Source organism: Zootermopsis nevadensis, unplaced genomic scaffold (genome assembly GCF_977971745.1).
Source record: "Zootermopsis nevadensis isolate Lab colony 2312 unplaced genomic scaffold, Znev_1.0 Znev_ptg000017l, whole genome shotgun sequence".
In the NCBI taxonomy this organism is placed as follows: Eukaryota; Metazoa; Arthropoda; class Insecta; order Blattodea; family Termopsidae; genus Zootermopsis; species Zootermopsis nevadensis.
In genome coordinates this window covers 10,645,157-10,668,258 of record NW_028259149.1, presented here as the reverse complement: position 1 = coordinate 10,668,258, position 23,102 = coordinate 10,645,157, and the positions used below count along the sequence as shown (strand labels likewise).

The window sequence follows — 23,102 nt, the reverse complement described above, 5'->3', positions numbered from 1 at the left end:
CACCGGTCTATATGCCATCGGTTGCTCAACATATTTGTAATCGTCTTCGTAGTTTTCAAATGTAAGCCTAACAGTTCTGAAACCTAAAACGTGTTACGGCATTGCCAAAGGCAAGTGCCTTTAACCTCATAAGGTACCTGAATGCAACTACGGTTCCAGGAAGATCTAAAATGAATGCCTTGAACATTTCTCAGAGACGTCACAGTATTTCTCAATATTTAACCCTATGTAGACGACCTACAATGGAAAGAGTAAATCCCACAGTGGCATCAAAGTCTGAGGTGTACAGAAGACATGGGCAATGAGTGTTGTTCAAAGACGCTTTCAGAGGTATGGCATTCACGAGAGGTCCAATGCGACATACGAAATAAATTGGTAGTTGCATCTTTTAAGATACTATCCAAGCAGTTTCTCTGCAACAGCTGGGTATAACCAAGGAAATCCTTAAATACAACAGCCAGCGAGTCGACTTTGGAAGTGACAGTCTCGTATAAACCTAACTACCTTACTACGACGGTCGGCGTTGCTTTAACCATTAGTACCTTATTTAGTTAAATGACAACAGTAACCATATTCACATGTTTTAACGTTCAGTAGCTTCATGTATATAATATATCTTTTTTCTCACAAAAAATTGCAAATGTTTCTCTGACATTAACCGAACTGATCTTTAGGGCGATGATGCGGTGTGTATTCTTGGAGACACGAACCGAATTTGTTAAATGTTTTTCAGATGCGTTTCGCGTTTCAGAGGTTTATAAGTGATAGCTGTGTGTGACTGATGAGCTTCACGAGGAAACATTAAAGTCTTGCACTTGAAAGAAACTCACCGAGATAATGTTCAGTATAAGTAAACAAAGGCTGTGAGTATACTTTGAGCATTTTTCAAGGATTTACATATTCTGTAACTTCCGACACTTTTATTTCTTTTCTTCCTGCGGTTTAAGAATAAACTTGAGCATAACGCCACCATTCTTCGCAAGTTGTTTCTTTTTGCGTTTGTAAGAAAATATCTTATTTCTTGTTTCTCCTACTTACATCTCTCTTACTTTATTGCCACTCTTCTTTTTATATCAAACATCTGTCCTTTCTTGTCTTGTTTCCGTCCTTATTCTCGGAAGAAACTTCTTTCTTGTGTTGACAAACGGATTCGTGAAAACAGCAGTCCGCCATGTCGGCAGTTTTATTGCCGTGAACATAGCAGTCAGCGCCACGGGCGGACTGTTCACAGCAACACTGTGAGGCCATGACGTCCCACTAATAAGAGATATGGTTATCTACCAACATGGCGGCAGCGAGCAAATTACTGTCGCTATTTAGTCTAAGGCGCTGAAATGTTATGTTTTTTCATGTTCCGAGAAAATGTACCTCCGCTTATGGTCAAGTGCACGAGTTAAAGGCCAGGATATCTTTTGCATCTCAATCCCTATATTTTTTCTCATTCCTTTATCTACTTCATGCATTCATCTTCTTCTCTCCTTTACCCACTTCCGTTAGTTTGTTCGTCATATTGTCAATCTTCTTCCTCTTTTTCTGTCCCTTTCTTTTTCAATCTTTTCTTCCGTACTTAATTTTTAATATTTATAGGTACATCACAAACACAAACAATATAAATCTAAAACAACTTACAGATTAAAGACTAAGTTATGCCGCTGCAGAAGATTAATTATTTACCACGTGACTTTGAAGTTTTCGTCGAGGTCCGCACCCGTTTAATATCAGATCTGTGTGCGCAAGTGAACATAGCCACACACAAACTTCAAACTAGCGTTCGTTGCTCTGTTATAACAGATTTAAAACATAAATATGGTAGCGTAAGGGCCCTTTAACACGTGGCTCACGTGAGCTGAAGCGACTGCTGGGGATAGAAATCCCAGCAAAATGCATTGGACCCTTTCAGACGAGAGCCGGTGAACCTGTGAGCTCGGCTCGTGAGCCACTATGCAGCTCTCCCCGCTAGTAGCGGATACTGGCGTGGAGAGTTTTGCCTGTTTAGCATGGAACCCTTTCACACGAGGCTCAGTGAGCTGTAGATCAAGCCAGTCTAGCCAACACATTTATACGGGAGAGTCACATTGTGGGGGAGGGGAAACTCCAGTAAGTTGTTGGTAATAGGTACTATTTTTTAATCATTTATAATATTTATGCTATAAAATATTACTATTACTCCAAGTTCCAATATGAGTTGATGAACGCTGCTAATACACTGAAAATATGTTGCTGGAGGGACTGGGTGAAGTTGGTAACTCTAGCGGAGGGTGATGTAAGCCGAACTCGTGAATTGCTTATCGCCTCCGCATGAGCTGCATACCGGCTCACGGGCTCACGTGTGAAAACAGTCTGAGTAATAATAATAAATAATAATAATGACTTTGTTGGACAGACGTTGTTAAGAAAATGATAGTTGAGGCTGGCCAAGAAATCTGTGAAACCCCAAGGGCTATCGAATTCAAAGACCTCGCCACTGGTTACTAACGGTCACTAACCTAAGACAGCTGAATTCAGTTCACATTTTGTCTGTTCGCGATATATTTTAATAACAACGAAAATAAAATCTGTTCTGCTGGATATATGCAACATCACAAAATTGCTTTTATCTTGTAAATATAATAAGTTTCACTATGTCCTTGACAAAGTTTCAAATAAGCATCTCAGAAGTAGACCTAAATGAAATGTCAGAGTAAAACGAGTACATAAAGAAGAAGCTGACGATAATAAAGACAATTTATATAAAACTAAGTACTGAATACATAATAGAGCCACTGTTCGTACAGAAAATCTTTTCAATGAGCTCTGAAAGTGAGTTTAATGCCAGCTACTGTGACGGAGTTCGAATTGTTTACGCATCAGAACGCCACATTTAAATCTGGCTAAAATGCAAGCAGATGAAACTCGACAGTCCGACTCTGTTCGATACATGGCCTGCAGTCGATATCCTTATTTGCATGCAGCCAGGGCGAAAGACGAATAATGAGGACATTTTCTCGCTCTATCTCAATTGATCACATGGCCCTGCTCTCCGTTTGAAGCAGTCGGAAACTCTTCAGGAAGGTGCACACTTTTGAGGCGAAATGATGCTGTTCTATGTCTTCTGCTTCAATTGCAAGTCAGTAGACCTTTTACGCGTATACAAATCTATAAAATATTTCGTGGAAGAATTGTCACAGTAATGAGGCAAACGGAAGTGTAAGTATGAAGCCTGAAGAACACTGTCCGCTAATTCTTTGACAAAAACACTGAAACTTATTGGATACAGAGAGGGCTTAAGTTCACAAGCGATACGCTAAAGTGTGCTCTATCTTGCTGTAAACACAATTCTAAATGCCTTTGTGGTTTCGCATACTTCCATGTTTGCTTGTGTACAGTTCTGAATATTAAAATTCTATTTTCACGGAGCTGGTCAACAATATCTAGAATGCCTTATTTAATAATTAAGTCGTGTAGGCTTACTCATAGCTCTAATAATGGAGGCAGCAAGGACCTCTGAAACTTCGGTAAAATTCTTCCAGACTAAACGGCGCTACATCCCAGAAGACAGCCATCTTCAACGAAAAATACAGTTACAAAACAAGTGAAGACCTATATGCCTTACAAGAGAGTGCGAAATCAGCGGGAGTTACATTCACAGCAACGCGCGTTCTGTGGCTGAAATCAGTTTTGTGTTCTGGAACAGCGACTCGTTCGGCCAATATAATTTTGACCAACATACTACGAAATTTGGACTCAGTGCGTAAAACCGATGCTGATATACACATTATTTGTCTGAGACATTTACACTTTACTGTCTGCAAAAGTAGCCTAACGAGCAATATATCCGCTGAGGTCCAAAGATTAAACTGTTTCCAAGAGGCAGCTGTTCGAATCTCGCCCAGACTAAAACCTCGGTCGAAATAATGAGTTATACCATCCAAAGCTCATCTCAACGAGGAGAAAATTTAGCATTGAAGTTTTATGGCTTTCAGGATGAATCAGGCAGTTGGAAATACTGTTTATATTTTGTTCCTCTGTCTTTCAATAATATTTCTGCTAAACATGCCTATAACAAGTTCTCTCGATTTATTTTCGTTACATTTGCTACCGTAGGGGCATACTGGGGGTCTTTTAGAAGGACGCTCTGAGAAGAACATTTGGATCTAAGGGAAAGAAAGAAACAGGAGACTGGAAATTCAAGAAGGGTAAAATTGACGGAGCATAAGGGCGATGAAAGAGTGCATATAACAGTTTGGTCGGTGCATCTGAAAAAAAAATAAACCACATCTGAAATCTAGGCGTAGATGAAAGTATAATATTAAGATGGGTCTTATAAATACGATGCGACTAGACTCATCTGGTTCAAGATGGGGCCCATTGACGGGCTTTTATAAACATGGTAATAAATATTTCGGCGAAGAATTTTAGGTGTTGAGCGACAATCAGTTTCTCAAAAATGACTCTATTCCATGGAGTTAATCATCCTGCCGGAGTTTAATCGACGCTATATTATGGAAGTAGTTGACACATTCAGTGTATACCGACTGAACCCACGAGAACATACGAGTTGGTATGCCATCTGCATATCGCTTTCCACAAACTATTATCTGCTTCGAACAGCCTCAGTAGCTCAGCTAGGATTCTGATCAGTTCCGTGTCTGTCCTCGACATTTCTTTCTTGCGTTATTTAACGTTTTTATCACCTTCACGTTTGAATTGGAAACAATGTGGAACAAGTAATCACGGTGCAGCCTAGCAAATGCTTGGAGAAACTTAGTAAAACAACGAACCACATGTTCTTCTGGAAGTTGGCGTCCTGTAGACTTTGTGGCAGATACCAACATTTCGTAGAAATATGCTGTCTCCATTACCAGGACTAAGATGTTGATATCTACCGACGAGTCTGCGTGATACCAAAACCCAGATTATCATCCATCCACCCTCACAGCCATGAAAACCTCAAATCTCACGAACTCCACGATCGCGACCAACTTATATTAAGGAGGCACTTCGTTCCCGTCTCTGTCGGGTGACGGTTACCTGTATTATTTCCGTTAATTTCTTGTCCCTTCAAGGTCTTATCGTTTTTTCCTGATTATTATGCGCAATTATGTTATCATATCTCATTCAACGCTACTAGAAAAATAGAAGAATTAATATTCGTCAACCTGAAAGCATTAATCTTTATCATTATGACTCGGTTAATAACCCATTGCGAACTCACAACAAACTTTCAGCAAAGGACTTGACAGCGATGTACTAAAAGTTGCAAGCATTTTAAAGAACCGCTGGAACTTACATTCATTGATCCTTTCTTTCTTCTTAGCTTCATCGGAAGTGTGGCAGAAAAATAGCACAATTAAGAGACACTACAATAACACACACACACGACTGTGCACACAGCAAATACTGTCCGAGCGGAGAACTGACTCGACCTTCAAACAGCTTGGGCATTTTTTTAGTGAGGGGAAATGTTTCCAGGGTAGTATTCCGCGTGACGTCATGGCTTCAAGGTCGAGAAAATTCTCCGATCAGTTGGTACGTGTTATAATAGTATCACACAAAAACAGAATGTGAAACAAAGCATGTCGAATTGCATATCGTTTTTCCTAAAGGAAAGGTCGAACGAAAGGGAGAGAAAAAGAACTATTTTCTCTGGGCACGTGTCTCGTTGACCTTCATATTGTATTCCGTTTAAACAACATTTCATATAGAGCCGGATAACCGTCTCTTTTTGACGGCGGTAAAATCGATGAACATTTCAGGAAGGATTCTTTCTCAAGAACCTGTAGTATCAAAGAAAAGTTTCTAGAGATCGTCCCTCCTGAACTTCACTTCCCCATGCGAATCAGAAACTCAAACATTTCTCCTAAGAAGGAACTGTGTAATTAAGAGTTCCTACGAGATCTGTGGGCCAATCCAATCGAAAGCAGTACGTGCGTTCTCACCTTTATCTACCCTGCAATCAGCCGTTCAGTTGTTCCAAGACTCGGAAAATGTTTACATGCAAAACAACGAACTAATGCACATTCTGAACATATTTATGAAAAGTATGTTTTATAATTGTTTGCCTGGACGTTGCAGTGAAGACGGTATTTCATAACAAGAGCAGTGGTGATTTTAACAAAATCAACAAAACTATTGGGTTGGGCATGTTACAGAAAAAATAAATATCTACCTATTTTTTTCTGGGTAACACCTGTTGGAAAACAAGCCTTTTAAAGGGGATGGAGGAATAATATTAAGACAGACCTTAGGGAAACACGCTTTGAGGACGAGGTGCATAGATTATTAGGCTCAGGATTTCATTCGTATTATGGTGTTGAAGCAGAGACTTACTTGCGTGTTGTGCTTGGATGCTATATGGATGTTAAACTCGTGTTTTAAAACTTGTACCTACGTTTTGTTTTCCGGTCCCCAGAACCCTACCCCAAGTATAAATGCACAGTGCTAGCGATAATTATTGAAACTCGATACTACTCCAGCGCTGCCAATCTCACAGAAACCTACAGGGCAGGCCAGGCCAGACCGTAAAACAAAAATAATAATACAAAGAGAAACCAGAGAAGAGAGGATGTCCCCTGTACCTGTGTGACAAATTAGCTGAAAATAAATAATGCTAGTAACTAATTATGCCTAACTCTTTTGAGTAAACAGTCGAGATATTACCAATAGAACTAGAAGTTCCATTAACATATTCACAAATGCCCACCACTGGTCCCTACCTTGAGCAAGACGAATTCAGTCGACACTTCACAACTTATTTCTGTAATATTCATTTCAATATTATAATACCATATACTTTTATGTTTTCTGAGTAATTTCTTTCATTCAGAGTTTCGAACCAAAACGTTGTAATCATATGTCATCTTCCCCACGATTACCACAAATTCTTACAATCTCATCCTCCTGCGTTTGGTCATCCAAATAACATTTGGTTAAGACTATAAAGCATTCAATATATTAGATCAACGAGAGATATTGAAACTTTAAAATACAAAGCACTTCATGTCTCCTTTACATTCCGAAATTATGACGTAATAATGGTCTTCCACTTTGGCACCGTACGAAGGTAAATGGGAAGTTTCACGCTCCGACTGATTTATCCACGGAGAATGAGACCATGATACCTGCTACATGAAAAAACATGGGTTTCATAGCTGGACTGGGCACAATGATGAAAAGATAAAATCAATTTTTCTGTCGGGAACTGAACCCTGACTGTCAAGCCCATATTAAATCAATTTATACTGACTGAGCTATTCAAGCTCATTAATAACAACAAACCAACAAATAAAACAACGCTGTTTGAAAGAAACAGGTAACAAAGGAGCTTTTCCACGTACGATTAATTATGGATTCAGAAAGGCCTCCGTTCCATTACGGATTGAAGAATCTCCAACTTGACTATTGAAAACAAGTTACAAGTTACAATTTACAACTCCGCAGACTTTAAGAAAAAAGTCCTCTAAACTGATACCCAGGCTACTGAAATTGCTCGTGATCTGGACCACATTAAATGATACACCGACCTGACACGAGAGACATCTCCGACAAAGCAATTCTTTGCGCCCCGAACACGCGTATTCAAACCTGTAACACGTCACATGCAGAATCGTGTTCCTGTGAATTACCGCAAATTTAAACAAAAGCAAGCTAATGCAATCAACGTGAGGGCTGGTGCGACCCATATAAACTACTGAGGCCGGGTGAATTACGTTCTGTTTCAAAATTATAACTGTACCAAGTAAATTGATTGCTCGGCAAACCCCACACCTGCGTTCTTCGACGTGTTCTGACCAGGGATTGTAATTTAATGCAGTTTAAACAATTAATTTGCATTGCATTACCAAGTTGCAGGTGGTACTGACGAACTGTTTGGGGTAGACAGATTAGGTATCCATTTACAGGATTCCACGTGTTCTTTCTTCCGTACTCGCTTAAACATACAAAAATCTGTTGTTGCAATGATTAACAAACAACAGAACAAATTAACACGACTCCGTTTAATCAAACATTTACTACATCAACAATTATTTCAAACAAAAGTAATTAAATGTTGTATGATTTCACTTTCTGAAGACGGAGTATGAAGATAACTGTCTTTTCGGATCTTGGGCCGTGTTGTCTCATAGAGCTTGCTTGCTACCTCCATCATCAGGGCGACTGAGGTAGTAAGCACCTCTGAACATCGGACAAGTTCTGCGAGACGACACGGTGTATCGTTCCAGAAGATAGTCATTTCAAGTTTTATGTACGAAGGGAGCTGTGTGATTGTTCAGACCTCGGCGCCATGTAATACAAGCGCTGTGCTAACCTTCAGAATCCCTTCTAACTACACGGAGGTCACGTACTGGGAACCAATATTCTCCGATGACGTAATTATATTATCAAAAAAACTTATATTCGTAAAACAAACTGTCCACCATGTCTGTCTGAAAACTTTCTAGAGGCGACTAATATAGCGAAACGTTTATTTTATTATAACTGAACTGTATTTTTTATATATTGAACACTCAAAAGACATTTAAATGACGGCTGTCAGTTAGCACACCGGTATTTTAAACGGTACACCAGAGGCTTGGCCGACAACTTTTAGAGTAGACTCTAGCCCCTTCTCATGATCCGTTGAATTATAATTGTTGTGTCAGACGTGTTTAAAGTTGTGTAAAAATGCGCTCCAATTTGGAGTACAAATACTGTAGTGTCTAAATGCGATGGCTTGCTACTATATGTCTCTGCGTCCACGCGATGTTCATTTATTGCAGATACAAAGCTAATCGACAACACGGACATAACACTTCAGAGAGAGAATATTTGTTCATTGTATTTCGATACATTTTGAAATGTTTGAAGCAAAAGTTGAAAAAATGTAATGAGATGACGCTCTAACATTTTTTGCGCGATAAACCGTTTAATATGAATGCAATGGCAAGTTAGGACAACATGGACCGAAACGCAATTCGTTCGATCCCGTAATACCAACTGACGTGCAGTTTCGGAAATAAAATGTATGGACGGAAGCGAAGACTGACTGTCGTAGCGCTCTGCTAAATCACGGTAATTACACCTTTCAGTCAGAAGGTAGCTGTATGGAATCATTTGGAAATGTTATTAACTTTCAATCAGCACAAGTATGTTATGTAGGTCCCTTGCCAGCAGGGCATCGCGCCTTCAGAAATATGCCTACATATTGAACAGTCGAGGACAGAAGACAAGGGGTTGTCCTCCAGGTCGGGGGATTTCCTGGGGGGGGGGGGGGGGCAACAATTCCTCATTGTAAAACACAATGACTAGATTAAATGTTAAGCAGGGCCGCGGAAGACTAGTGGCGATTTCTTGTGTACCTGGAAAGCCTAATAAACGTTCGAGTTCAAAAAAGTATATAAATAAATAGACAACTTGGGAATTTCTCTAATAAGTGCTCCATAGGGTTGGATAATTCAATTATCATAATGAGATCAAAATGCCATACTGCATCACAAATTGTAAATTTTAGAACATACCCTACATGGTAATTCTGACCTACGTATGCACCAGTTACAAAAATAAAAGTCACATACAAACATAAGTAATTATGTTACTCAGTTTTCGGTTGTACCAGACATGAACCACACCCAAAGATAAGAAATTCATAGAAAATTTCATTCGGAAACCCTCATAATAAATAGCTAACAGAAGAGGGGAATCTTATAAGCAATGTCAAGGAAACAAGATGTGTACTGAATGCAACTGGCTCAGGTTGCGATCCAATGGCTGACTCTTGTGAGAACTGCAATGAGCCTTTGGATTCTACAAAAGGCGGAGAATTTCTTGACCAGCTGAAGACAAATTAACTTCTCAAGAGGGGACCTACTCCATGGAATTAGTTATTTCAAGCCCCATTTGAAGTTGAAAGGGTTAAGAGCAATCACTTCATTAGCTTAGTCACTTCCAAGTCCCAGCACAATAAATCAGTAATAATTTCTAAGCAGTATATTCCAAAATCAGCAGAAAGTCATGCAGTCGATAAGTGAGACGTGGACCAGCTGTTATGAAACACTTCAAAATATTTTAAATCACTGACCTAACTACAGAATTTCAACGGAGTCTCATATTCGGTGAATGTGAGCCATATATATCACATATTGGTGTCATGCGATAACGGTTTAATAACCATAACATGATACGAGAGTGTTAAATGTGCATGCTGCAGCGCTACAAGCACTTCCAGTGGTGGCACTAAACCCTACAAGGCCTAACCCTTTGTAACCCTCTTTTCACTACTTTCATTCATCACAGAGACGTGAATGCGGCAATCGCCAGGCCGTACCATTCCGTGACCCGTCTCTAACTTATCGATTGCTCGAAGCTTCACTCCACATGCACATTATCTAGACCTTCTTAACTTCTGACGACTGACTTTCAGGTTATGTAACGGCGCTGTTTTAACTGCGGCAGTAGTGCATCATGGGAAATAATCACTCTTCCACTTCTTTTTCTGGGGGAGAGCCATGTGTAGACGTGTCTATACGTTTCGATATAATCCTGGATTCAGACCAGAGTAGGTCTTGACGCACTGGAACTGAACCCTGACTGTCAGCCATTCAGAAAGTACCTACTTTGCCTGCAGTGTACTGCAGTGTGTGTACAGTGGTTGTGTTCCATTTAACTCGCAGTCTGTTTTGGAGCGCTGTCGGGAGCAGCTGGAGCCGAACAATTACACACAGGTAAGTCTCTCAAGCGGTGCCAATATTCAGAGGACATCGTAAGGATTTAACCCCCTCACCCCCGAAATGTTTGCGATTACATTAAAATAAATTATTCTGCTACCACAAAAAGTACAAAACATTTCATTGATACCAGTTCAGTAGATTAGAAAATTAAACACGCCGACGGACAGACTACCCATTCTACGCTCTGTGAACAAGGAGCATGAAAGGTAAATTCAGAGGTCCTAGGAAACATACATCGCGGCAACAAAAATCAAACCATTCATGTTAGCGAAAATACAAATGCTGTGGTAAAATGAAAAGTTGCTGAACGTTGAAGCAGGCTGCAGGCCTAATCAACACTGACATTAGTATTGCTTTTAACTTGGCATTTATCACATTATGCCATATTTCACGATACAAATTCTTTTAATTTCCTGACATTAAGTAACGAACTACTATAGTGTGCTACACAAGCAGTAAATTATAAAATATTACATTTCAATCAGCACCACGACAATGAAAAATGATTTTTAATACTTATTCACCGAAACAAACTACTGTACTCGGGATTTTTTGTCCCTGCAGATAACTATGCCACCTCGTCTGTACACAATGTGTCTGGAGATGCTGATTCCACTTATAGAAAAAATCGGGGAAAATTACGACTGGGAACAAGGCACAGGGCCGATCGACAACTTGGGTAAGAACAGTTTAAAAGTGTCATTAAATAACTTAAAACTCAATCACGTGCTTTAACTTCCAACATCCTCGAAAGATTTGTGTGTTTTTATATAATTATTCTGTCTGGCGACGGGATAAGACAGGGACACGCAGACACCACGCATTATTCAACACGGTTCCTTTTCCGTATGAAATCACCTTAGAAACAGAGGAACGCTGATTTTTTTTTTAACGTCTTGTTAGTTTAGGTAGAGGGAGTCTCATTTTAAAATTTCCAGCAACGGTTTCTCTTTTGTAAAATTCAAGAATTCATTGAAGCCATTCGATTTTCACATGAATGATGCATATTAAAGTCACCGGTACTTCATGGACTGGAATAAATGATTTATTCTTATTCCAAGCATATCACTGAAGTTTGCAGAGAAAACTTCGAAGACGAGATAGATTCAGCCTTCAATGATTCAAGCAGTGTGTAGGAAAGTTGGAGGTGGGGGAGGTTGCCCTAGTTCCCCCCTCCACCCCGCTGGCACGGCTCAAGTGTCAATCACTTCTTTTCGAGAAGCTGTTTTTTTTTTGATGGACGGATAGAACATCATAGCGCAGAACGAAACAAACTTAGACGATAATAATAGTAGCAACAGGAAATAAAGCACACAAAATATACTGAAATATTTCAGCTGTACATTTTAAAATAGCAAAAAAAAAATGAAGTAATTCGTTCAGAAAGAAAAATATACTCTGAGTAAATTTAAGTGCATCAGAGAAATAATTTCTAGGCAACATTAAATAAGCCGTTTGTGGCTTTCCAATAATGCGACTGCTGCGTTACAATGGATAAACAGAAACAAAAAAGCATTTTACTATCACTTTAAAATTTGGCATTGAAAATGTTACACACCAAGAAGTCGGGTGTAAATAATCTTGCCAATAATCCGGTCAGAATAATTTCAAAACCAAAATAAGCCGTGGCACTGTTTTATTTAGATGTAATGTTCTTCGTTTGCCTTGTGTTCCAGCGGGGGTTCTAACCGACGACCTGCTACTGGAAGCATACCACAGAGCTTCCAGAGGTGGGGCAGTTGTGGCCTGGACAGACGCCTGGAAGCTGCTTCTCACTCCGAAGTCACAAAGCGTAGTTCTGAGTTGGGATCACAAGTTGTTGCAGTTTGTTTTGTCCAGATGCCAGGTGCAATTTGTATACGTGTAACATTCGTGTCGCTAACAGAATCTCACCATACAAATTTCACAACTCACATTACAGTGATTCATAAGTCATCATTATCGCGACGAAATATTTCGCGCGTCAGCCATGTTGTTACATTCAATTTACCTAAAATTAGTTAATATTAGACATAATTACCGCTCCATCGATCCGTATATATCAAGTCAGTGAAAAACATCTGACAAGGCGCTCCACCAAATTTTATTAATTATGATTACAATTTTAAAATACTTTCATGTTTGGGTAATACGTATTTTCCATCTTCACAGGTTTCACTTAAGTCATTAAGCTATTAAAATTTATACTTTACACTAATATGATACACCGCAATATACTAAATGTACCTGCAAAGTATGTACAGATTTAGATTTGAGTTCTACGCAGACTTTTAAGTTGCACTTCATGTGTGTGTAAACACGCGCTAACGTATATACGCATTACTAAAAATTATAATTATTTTAATTTTTCTATACAGAAAAATTATTTTATTGAAATTAAAAATAAATTAGATGACAAAAATCTACAAAATCACGTAAACACTGTATATCACAATGTATCATACTAATGTAACGTATAATTTTTTAATAACTTTAGTAAACCTCCTGAAGACAGCGAAATGAATTTTCCGAAACACGTAGTGTTGCAATTTTAGTTAAATTGTGTGATATGCGTCAGTTTTTAGGTGTTGTTCACGCTGTAGTTTAAGAGAAGAACACATTATACACCCGTCTATGTCTCTCTACCTGTTGTGTTCTTCAGCCTAGTAACTAGGCAACCACAAGGTATTCAAACACTGAAGCGAAACCAGGGTTTTGCACTAGAAGGCCTGAACTCCCAGGGGGGGATGGCGGCCTGTGTTGATGCCGCTGATGAAAAGAGAGTGAAAGGTTTAAAATGAATAGACATACTAAAATGGTGTTTGCAGCATAATTAGGGGAAAGGTATACAGATACGCTCAGCTGGTACCACCTAGAACCGGAGGAACGGAGGAAATTTAGTATATGATAGGAACGCTAGAGTTGTAGCTCGTGTTCTGTTGAATACCGGTAGCACGTGCAGCAGTAGTAGTAATAACAGCAATATACGCCATTAGTAGAGAAAACACCGGAAATGTAGCACAAAAGTCAAGCAGATCTATAAATACTCGTAGTTTTCAATGCTTCTGTCTTCCACTGAAATAATCCGAACTGTCTATAGAAGTATCAAATATCTAGAACTTACACTTTCAGCCTATAGCTTTAGTGACAATAGAAACCTACACAACAGACCGCAGATTTGTAAATAAACTTGCCACAATTATAAAATTATTGAAAAAACGAAACTCACAATTATAATACTGAGAAAAGAATAATAAGGGTGGTTGTGTTCCAGAACATAAAGACGGTGCTGGTGTCGAGATGCAAGAGCTTCGCACCCCAGTCTCTTTCCTGGTTGCCTGCGACAGTCACCTGTCTCGATTTTGACGGAGAACTCTTCTACAGAGGGCTTTTGGGCGCTGCCCTCAACTTCCGGTTCACTATCGGGCTGAGGGGTTGGCTACCAGAAGCAGCAGCTATTTTAAAGTGAGCCCGGAATTTTTCAAATCAGGTGCACCGTAAGCTGTCTTATGATCTGTGGAGACACTCAGTTTCATTCAGAAACACCGCGTACGAACTCAACAATCTGTCACATCAGTAGAGGGCGCAAATGATTTCTACTGAACATTTTTCTATTTCCAAAAAATTGAAGAAGACATGTCTCTCTTAGCATTATGCAGAACTATTTCCGGAATCTGAAAACCAGTCGAATATATTTATCTGTTGTCCAAAGCTGCCTTTGTTTCTTCTGCAATATTCCCATGCAACGTGTCATGGAATTTTATTACAACTTTCAGGCCTCATAAAAAAATAGGCATTCATATTAACTCAGAATATGTACGGAATATTTACCTTTATGATAGCAGACCATAAATTTTCAACACCGCTAACATAAAAAACCGCCATTGGACACAGTCTTCTTTCCGTCTACAAAACAACTCCATAAGTAACGTTTTAATGTTATCCTCAAATCGTTAAATTTTACTGATTACAGTCGCGGGGTTCCTCAAGAAGACGTAAAGAAATCCTTAGTTGGCTGATGCACAAATAACACATTAATAGCTAATTAAAAACCACATTAAGTTACAAAAACAATTTAACAGAAAAGTACATTACAGGTATGAAGTGGGTTTGTTTGCAAATAAATTTTAAAATTTCAATGACTCATTTTAATACGTTGGAAGGAGGAAACTCCAACTCTTAACCACATCAAGCGATCCTCAGGTTGTTAGAGACTTTGGAAACTTGCTGAGTAGACTCAAATGGCTAATGAGTAAGTTGCTTGGTTAGTAAGCAGTCTCTTAACTCTCAACTTATCAGTTCAATAGTCAGGCCCTTTGTTTACATAGTCAATCAGTCTGACAGTTATTCAATAAGTTAACGAGTCAGTGGCTTGCCCTGCAGCGACCTCCACATTGCGCGCCAGAAGCAGTTCGTGTCTTCAGCCGGTCTCTCAGAGCTGCATTTGGGGGCCGTGCAGGTCAATGCGGCAGACCTATGTACGATCCTACAGAGCATCCCGACGCTGCGTTTACTACGTCACTACCAGCTCGTCACAGCGCTGAACCTGCTGCATGGCGAGCAATGGCGAAGCAATGAGCATCTGCCCAAATATCGACTTCGAAACCTCGATATGGACTTCTCGCACGTGGTATGCCTATATATAGAAGTCACTTTAGTCTATATTTGCGGTGTTAAACATGAATATATTAAACTACGAAATTCTGGTAGTCTCATTTGTTGTTTGCCGAATGGTTCATCCTGTTTCGTATTCTTGATGTACCAGTCCTGAGGTTTCTCGCAGTTTACTTCAGTCGCTCCAGACAAATTCCGAGACAGGACCTTGAATCAGGGCACAATCTCTTGCTTCTATATATTTTCCAATTCATTATTCATCTGAACCCCTGACTCTATATAATCCAGACTAGTGTCGTTAAATAAACAAACAAAATATTAACAAATATGAGAACATTTAGTAGGCAAGTTCCTTGTCACCATTCATGTAGTCCTGTCGCTTCCGGTTCTATCCTGACAAACTCACAATATATGACTCTTTCTTCTGTATATAGGGCCAATATTTTTAAAACCGAAATTCTTTTTCTGGATATACCGAAATAAACGACACTGGAGCACCGCATCCTTATGCCGATCACCTGTCCTTACTTTGGTTCTGCCGGCAGGTGCGATGCCGAATGTCGCCGGAAGCTGTGCTGCCCCCAGACGTCTTGCAACTAGCTGTGCTCTTGTGTCCTGATGCCTGCCTTATTCGCGTACGCTACGACTGCTCCACTCCACACGACGTGCTGTCGCCACTCGCCACGATGCTTCGCTCATTGCGGGAACTGAGCGTTGTATGCGTCACCAGTGGCGAGCGGAGCCACCTGGATTTTGGAGACCTGACTCCTATCCTGGAGAAACACGGCTCAGAAACGCTGAGATCCCTCGAATTAAAGGTCTCTTCTTTTGAGTATGAACACATCGCCCACATCATCAACATCATCATCACAATCATTTATTCTAGACATGCATCTTCTGCGGTAGAGAACGTGATCTAAGGAAAAGACGTGAACTCTGGAGTTCGAGGCTACAGAAGCCCTTTTTTAAATACCGATTTTATAACGGCTTTTCATACGAAAAGACAGAGAAAAGAACAGTGGACAGAGTAGTAAGAGACACTTCTCATTGAACTTATTGATCTGAAGATTTCCATGCACTGCATGTTTGCCCTATTGCTAAGGATAGAGCGGAGACAACTGAAAAAGTCGGAACTTGGTAGGTTGTGATAAACTTGATTTCGAAATGACAGCAATCGATTGTCGAGAAAACAGCAGATCGATTGTTAACGAGAATAAATTCGGTTGTGATTAACTGCAGATTATCCCAATATTATTTCATAATTCGATTTGTACCCCCCAGAAAAAAGAACATCGCGTCTCTATTAAAAAGAACCAGTCGGGTAATGTTTAGGGAAACATAGTTCTTCATCGTGACAACCGAACGGAATATACAACAAACACTGAGGATGAAATGAAGATCTACTTAACCAGGAGGTTATCTTATATGTCGTTGTGCTGTAAAAGGTTAAACTAATGACAACTTTGAACTTCATTACGTCCAGTCAGCTGTTGGGTTCTTGTTCATTGTACCACCATTACGTGCTTTTCTAGGCGTTTCTTCGACATGTTCCGTTCTGTGTTTTACAACTTGCCCCATCTTCTGTCACAGTTATGACATATAAATCAAATCCCAGCCCCAGGGCGCAGTATATGACCTACCACAACCAGTTTAGCGTGGGAACCTGCAGACGCAACACATACTTGATTGAAGAGAAATCTACTGAATTTTGCTTTAGAGGCGAATTGCAGACAGGTGTTGTGTCATGAGCTCTTGGTTCGAAATTGTCCAATTACACAGTCTGACTTCTTAATTGCGTGACAACCTATTATAAAAACAACAAAGCACTGGAACTTAAAAAGTTCACTTAAATTTTCAAATGTGTTCCTTGCGTTCTAGTTGGTGTCATTATCAGTTTGCTAAAGTTATAAATGTACTATTTCACGAGAAAGTACAGTTGCAAAAGCAAAATAGAGATGGGAGGATAACGAGAATGTCTGTTTCATGAAGATAAGTTGTAAGGATAGCTGCTGTTAGAAATGGCAAATGACTGTGGCCGATGGAGGGCTTTTGTACTACCGTCCAGTTTCTCCTACCAGAATTAGTTACAAATTTATTGTCGAAATATGAAATCAGTATGACACTGCATTGAACATAAGACAACCGTAAATAATATACCATGTACAGACAAAATGTTTCAGTCCTGAAGACGGAGACAGAATTTCTTTTCGAAACGTTTGTATCTACCTGCAATTTTACATCGCGTCACTAGCAGAAAGAAATCATCTGCATAGAGATAGCTGTCTTCTGAGTTGTAGAGCCATGTAGTCGGGCAGAAGTTCACTAGCGTTGCAGACGTCCTTGCTGCCTCTATCATCTACGGTTAAAATACGACTTGCACATTCTGTAGCATAACAAGTGATTTTTATCGAACATTTTAAGTTTGGTCCGAGCTTCGAATGAGACGGGTACACTGGATGAACATTCAATTCATTCGGCAATTTTCACAACAGATGAATGCGCTTTTGTGTCTTCAGGTTATCGAAGAATTGGATGTCCACGTGATCGTAACCACGTGCCCGAAACTGGAACGCCTCGTTTTGAGTGGCTGCGGCAACGTCACGCCATCCACGTGTCCCAACTACAACTGCAAGGCCCTCAAGCTCAAGAGACTTCGACTGTTGTTCTTCGCGGACGGAGACGACTTCAGCTGGGACCATGCAGTCCCACAGTGCTTCTGGCGAGCAACGCTGAGGGCAGGTACACATGCGTCCGCCGTGTTCACACACTTTTATAATTTACTTTTATCAGTGGTCCGGTCCACGCCTGTTTGTCTGTCATATTGTTACAAGTGACCTTGAATTACAAAGCCACAACAATGGCCTTGGTCCACAGTGTTTCTACATTATCTTTGATACAATTGTTTCCTACGATACCGTTGTTACCCTGCTGACGTCATCATTATATTGCGTAAAAAATACCTTTAAAATATCAGTGCAAACTGAAGAGTCTGCTTTCATGTACGTGTTAACAAAAGCGTTTTATTTGTTAGATTTGACGGGAATGAAACGTTCTCGTGTTAAAACCGTGACGAATATTGGCTATTATATAATTTTTCTTACCCGTGTTTTCGTTTTGCGAGCTCCAGACTGCACTGTCGACACTTCTGCATTTTTTGCCACCACAGTTGCCACCTTCAGGGCTTGATATCAACTTTTCCGCATCGCACAAACGACGCAGTAGTCAATCGTGACGGCCCCTGGCTAGAAAATAAGGAGCTTATGTACACACGCGTCAATTACACAACTTTAACGGGCGGCTAATGTGAAGTGAATAGGATGAGTATTAACGTCGAATTGTTAAAGATAGCCTACGGAAACGAAAATAGTCGGTCGTGACAATTTTTAAAACGCTATGCCGACATTTGTAATAAAATAAATAAAATAGACATTCATGCAGAGGTTAGGATAAATGTTGCGATCGTCAAGAGCCACGGTATTTGGGAATGTAGGGGGAGGTAAGGGGTACGCGCAGCGTCACTACGAAATAAGGACGTATTCTTTTTTTACCGTCTAAGATTTGAGGACAATCCAGTATTGGTTCTCTGAATTCAAATTCCTATGTCAATAATTGTTAAACTGAAATTTCTACTAGTCCGAGTATCTGCGATTCCGTCGTCGTTAATTATGAAATGGTCTTCAATACTTTAAGCTTGGAAAAGCTACGTTCACCGCTTTCCACCGTGATAGGAAAGTACAGCACTGTTTCCAGCGACAATGTGAGGAAATGAAACTCTGAGACTCGGGGACGATTGATATTTCGATACATGTGTGCATGCCACAGGGCAGAAGGCTCGATAGTGGGAAAGGGAAAAGACATAAAACAAGAACAGAGAGGGAAAAGACTACAATGTCAAGGGTTCTATAAAATGTAAGGGCCTTCCACAGGCTGACTTGCTCTGACCCATCTCCCTAGTGACGGCCGCATGACCGTATCGAATTCAAAGAGTCCTGAATTCTATCTATACGCCTATCAAATAAATAGAGGCAAGTCAGCTACATCGCCGAGTTAGGACGGCAACTTCTCTGACGTGTGTGTGTAGCGGGTCGGTCTAACAGAAAAGTTTTGTTAATTAAAATCACACAAGAAGGAATCACGTAACAAATGTTTTGTTAACTCTTGTTCATTAGCAAAATAGTTCTGTCTTCAGGCTGACTGAGCAGTCGAAAACTACTCTACAGCTCTACACGTCTAAGTGCAATTGCATATATAATAATTCTGTACTTTTAGGATAAATTAGGGTAAATTATGTAACGGGGAAGGAAAAACATATCAAATTTTTATCTGAAAACATACTGCCTCATTGAATATCATTCGGTTAAGATAATAAATGGACCGGACCAAGATCCGTGGGTTCGAATCAATACCGGACTATGGATGTGTGCACACACGTGTCAATCAGCCACACTCCATCACAGGCCCCTCCTCCAGAATTGGGGTTTAGCCGATAGTTAGCTGAAGAGAGATTCACAGGAATAAGCGGATCTGTGAAATCAGGGATAAACTTTATTCGCTGCAAACATGAGTCATGATCTGCCTACATTCAAATTACAAGTCAAACTTTTACTAACTAAAATTTGTGGTTCTCACGGCGGTGAGTACGAAGATGTCTGTCTTCTGAGTTGCAATGCCGAGTATTCTGGTAGAAATTTACCAGCGTTTTAGAGGTCCTTGCTGCCTCCATCATTGGCGTTGGTAAACGTCCACCAGACTACTCAGCGCTACAACCCAGAAAACAGTAATTTTCTTATTAAATGTATCAAAAACAAAAGAATTTTGACCTGTTACGGAACGCAGGGCTGTTGAACAGGAATACGAGTTTAGGCCTTGGAAGTTTTTCATCAATAACAATGTTCCACAATCAACTCTCCTGTGCAATGCCTACGAGGACTCTCCCCACAGCGTGAAACTGAGCAATGGCTGAGGTTACGAATGTATGGAGCTCTCTCTAGATAGCCCTTAATAATATACAAAACGTAACGTTTCTTGTTATCATTCTCCCGAATTATAAGTTATGAAGTTGTATGAAATGCGCTTTCATCATTGGGTTTGTTTCAGAACACGGCAGTCGCTTAGAAGGAATATTTTTAGAGTCACCACGGATCACTCCCAACACAGCGGATGCTGTTTTCTCGAAGCGTTTCCCGGAACTGCAGGTCCTGAGTCTGTGTCGCTATCCTGAGGTCACGGTGGATATCGTGGCGACCGCGTGTGGCCTGGACAAACCCTCACCGCGTTCTACCCGATACATACGTTTGAATGAGTGCGAGAGAATCGGACCACGGGAGGAACGTCGTCTGAGAGAGATGCTGAACGGGGTCCATCTCGTCGTTAACTAAGCGACGGCCAGGAAATAGGTACATGCACCAAGACAGTTGTCGCAACTGTACCACCTCCGGGCCATGGTTCGTATTTTACAAGAACAAAAACCCATGTTGTATTTAAAATTACGCGTACGTCATATATTTGTTGACTTTTTTATAAAAAAAAATGGCTTGTTTCAATCTGAAGTTCACATCGGCGCTTTATGGAGCGATAGTCCTCTAAATTCAGTTGAACTCTTAAATACCAACAAAGCAAGTTATGCTTGGGGATGAAATTGACTAGAACCTGAGTAGCTTACACCGAAAAACAGACACTGGACACCAAGAACCCTCACAACGAGACTTCTCTATGAGGAAGGCGCTGTGAAGACACACAAGCTTTCAGTCAGCAATAGTTGACACTGCTTCTACAGGGCAGGATTATTTATTTATTTATTTATTGCTTATTGAAACTTACGTATCAAAATGACTTGCATAAACAACATAAATATTCAACTGACGCATATTAATGGGTAATGGAAAGTTTCCTTCGCCTAAAAATTTAAAAACCAACAAAGTTTCTGAAACTGATTCTGGTTCCGTCATTACGTTCAACTATGTAAATAACCTAGTCCGTGAATCCACTGGAAAAATATAATATTAAACCGTACATACCAAAACGTAGAGGGTTTATTAAACTTTCAGGCGAATAAAAATGCCAAATAATAGGCATCAATTAGACTAAAAACCTTCAGACTTAAAAAAATATGGAATATTTTTGCAGTGTACTTTTTTATCAACCTGTGAAGACAAGAAGGCGACCGCCAAACATATTCTAGTGCAATGTCAGATACTGCTGAGTCACGCAAGGAACTTGCCTGCAGTACCATAAAGCAGCATTACGGACTGTTGTACAAGGTCTAGTTCGCTGGAGCGTAGCAGCAGTTCTTGACATGGGTGTTGGTGTCTCGACTCTCACTTTCAAGTGCAGGAGCGTTGACCTAATATCGCGGTTTCCAAGAAAACGACGCGCGTGAAGGGCGGTTACTTGACAATGCCTTTTCATACATGATTGATTCCAACGACACTGAAGAAGTGTTTACTGCCTCCATCACCAGGGCGATCGCTCTCTGCAACGTCGGTAAACTTCTACCAGACAACACGGCGCAACAACCCGCAAGACAGCCATCTTCATAATCGCCGCCTTGAGAACCTAAAATTTTATTTAACGATTTAACGACACTGCCTCAACCGCACTGATTATATAGCGTCTGTTGTGCTGGATGATCAAGAACAGATGATGGCCTGCAAGGAAGTGGCCGTAGACTATTACGAAGTCCCGGAAAACTTTTGTCAACACAGCCGATGTCTCAGTCGAGATTCGACGTGGGTGTATCCGGAATTTTAGCATTAACACGACACAACCTTTTCGATATGACCAGCCGATCCCCCCACCAAGTAATCCAACTGAATGCTCAATATACTGAATAAAATAGATACGTCTAAACCGAAAAGGATTGATTAAAACTTGTGAAAAATTCACACGGCGGAACTGGCTGTTTTTTCGTCATAAATAATCAACACAGCGATATTTTTTTTTCAGAGGCGCCGAAATGGCGTGAGAGCTGCAAGAGCCCTATTTGTACAAAAGTGACCCTTTTAAGGACAAAGCTGCAATTGAATTTCCGCGAAAATGCTGTACAAACAACAGTGTAAAAAGCAATTATAAATTCAAATGAAGAAGTCGGAAAATTATGTAGGCGTACAGCTGATTCAGTCAGCCCACTGCGGTTTCTGTAACTACGCCAGGTGCATCTGACTTTCACTTCCACCGTATTACATTCATAATTAGAATGGAGATCTAATTTTATACGATACATGAACAGTGATAAGGAAAGCTAAATAAACCATCATCTCTGCTTCTATTACATTAAAACGTACTAGTAATCTGCATAAAATTGCAGGCCTAATATAATTCCGTATCACTATGCTTCTTTGTTGTAACTCCACAGTGAATAACTTTTTCTTTAATTAAATATTATATAATTATTATTATATATATTCACCATTTTACAGGGTATTTACTTCTATGTAACTTAGACAAACCTTTCCCCTGAGGTACATAGTAGCAGCTATTTATGAAATACATTTTGTTTTTAATAGTGTTACATGTATCATACATATTTATTTTGAGGCATGACAATATATACTATATATTTTACATCATCGTCTTTCGAATGATGTATGATGTTTCTAGAATAGCAGTTTTCTGAAGTTCACTAATTTCGTGTTCGCCCAATATTATTATTATTATTATTTACACTAATTTAATTGTGTATGTAGTTCAAGTGTTTGCCTGTTATATGCTACAGCTTTTGAAAAGCACTCTAATATATTGCTTTAATTATTATTATTAATAATAATATTATTATTCAGCGAATATAGTTATTGGGCTGTGGTCTGAATGACCAAGGTTTGATTC

At 39.9% G+C, this 23,102-nt stretch overlaps 2 protein-coding genes across 6 annotated transcripts in view; one reads left to right on the top strand and one right to left on the bottom strand.

Moving 5' to 3' along the window:
• The window catches only part of LOC110834027 (cysteine-rich motor neuron 1 protein), a 370,078-nt gene that overhangs the window by 126,617 nt on the left and 220,359 nt on the right, over positions 1–23,102 (bottom strand). Inside the window, exon 1 of one of the 5 annotated variants that reach the window (XM_022072767.2) lies at positions 5,270–5,408. The exons of 3 other annotated variants lie outside the window; for them this stretch is intronic. The gene's annotated coding sequence lies outside the window, so the exon portion shown is untranslated. Of the gene's footprint in view, positions 1–5,269; positions 5,409–23,102 lie in introns of those variants that run through there. One more of the 5 variants, XM_022072768.2, reaches the window with a different exon arrangement.
• On the top strand, positions 10,338–22,803 carry LOC110834030 (uncharacterized). Its single transcript, XM_022072776.2, has 8 exons — positions 10,338–10,679; positions 11,250–11,364; positions 12,362–12,531; positions 13,939–14,129; positions 15,048–15,294; positions 15,824–16,096; positions 17,795–18,017; positions 20,376–22,803. The coding sequence occupies exons 2-8, from the start codon at positions 11,256–11,258 to the stop codon at positions 20,654–20,656; spliced, it is 1,494 nt and encodes a 497-aa protein (XP_021928468.1). The 5' UTR covers positions 10,338–10,679; positions 11,250–11,255; the 3' UTR covers positions 20,657–22,803.

What these genes read in the sequence shown, in the direction of transcription:
- LOC110834030 (XM_022072776.2), top strand. Translation starts at nt 11,256, where the DNA reads ATGCCACCTCGTCTGTACACAATGTGTCTGGAGATGCTGATTCCACTT. An exon ending in TTGTTTTGTCCAGATGCCAG is followed by an intron (nt 12,532 to 13,938) that starts GTGCAATTTGTA and finishes GTTGTGTTCCAG; the next exon opens with AACATAAAGACGGTGCTGGT. An exon ending in TGAGATCCCTCGAATTAAAG is followed by an intron (nt 16,097 to 17,794) that starts GTCTCTTCTTTT and finishes TTGTGTCTTCAG; the next exon opens with GTTATCGAAGAATTGGATGT.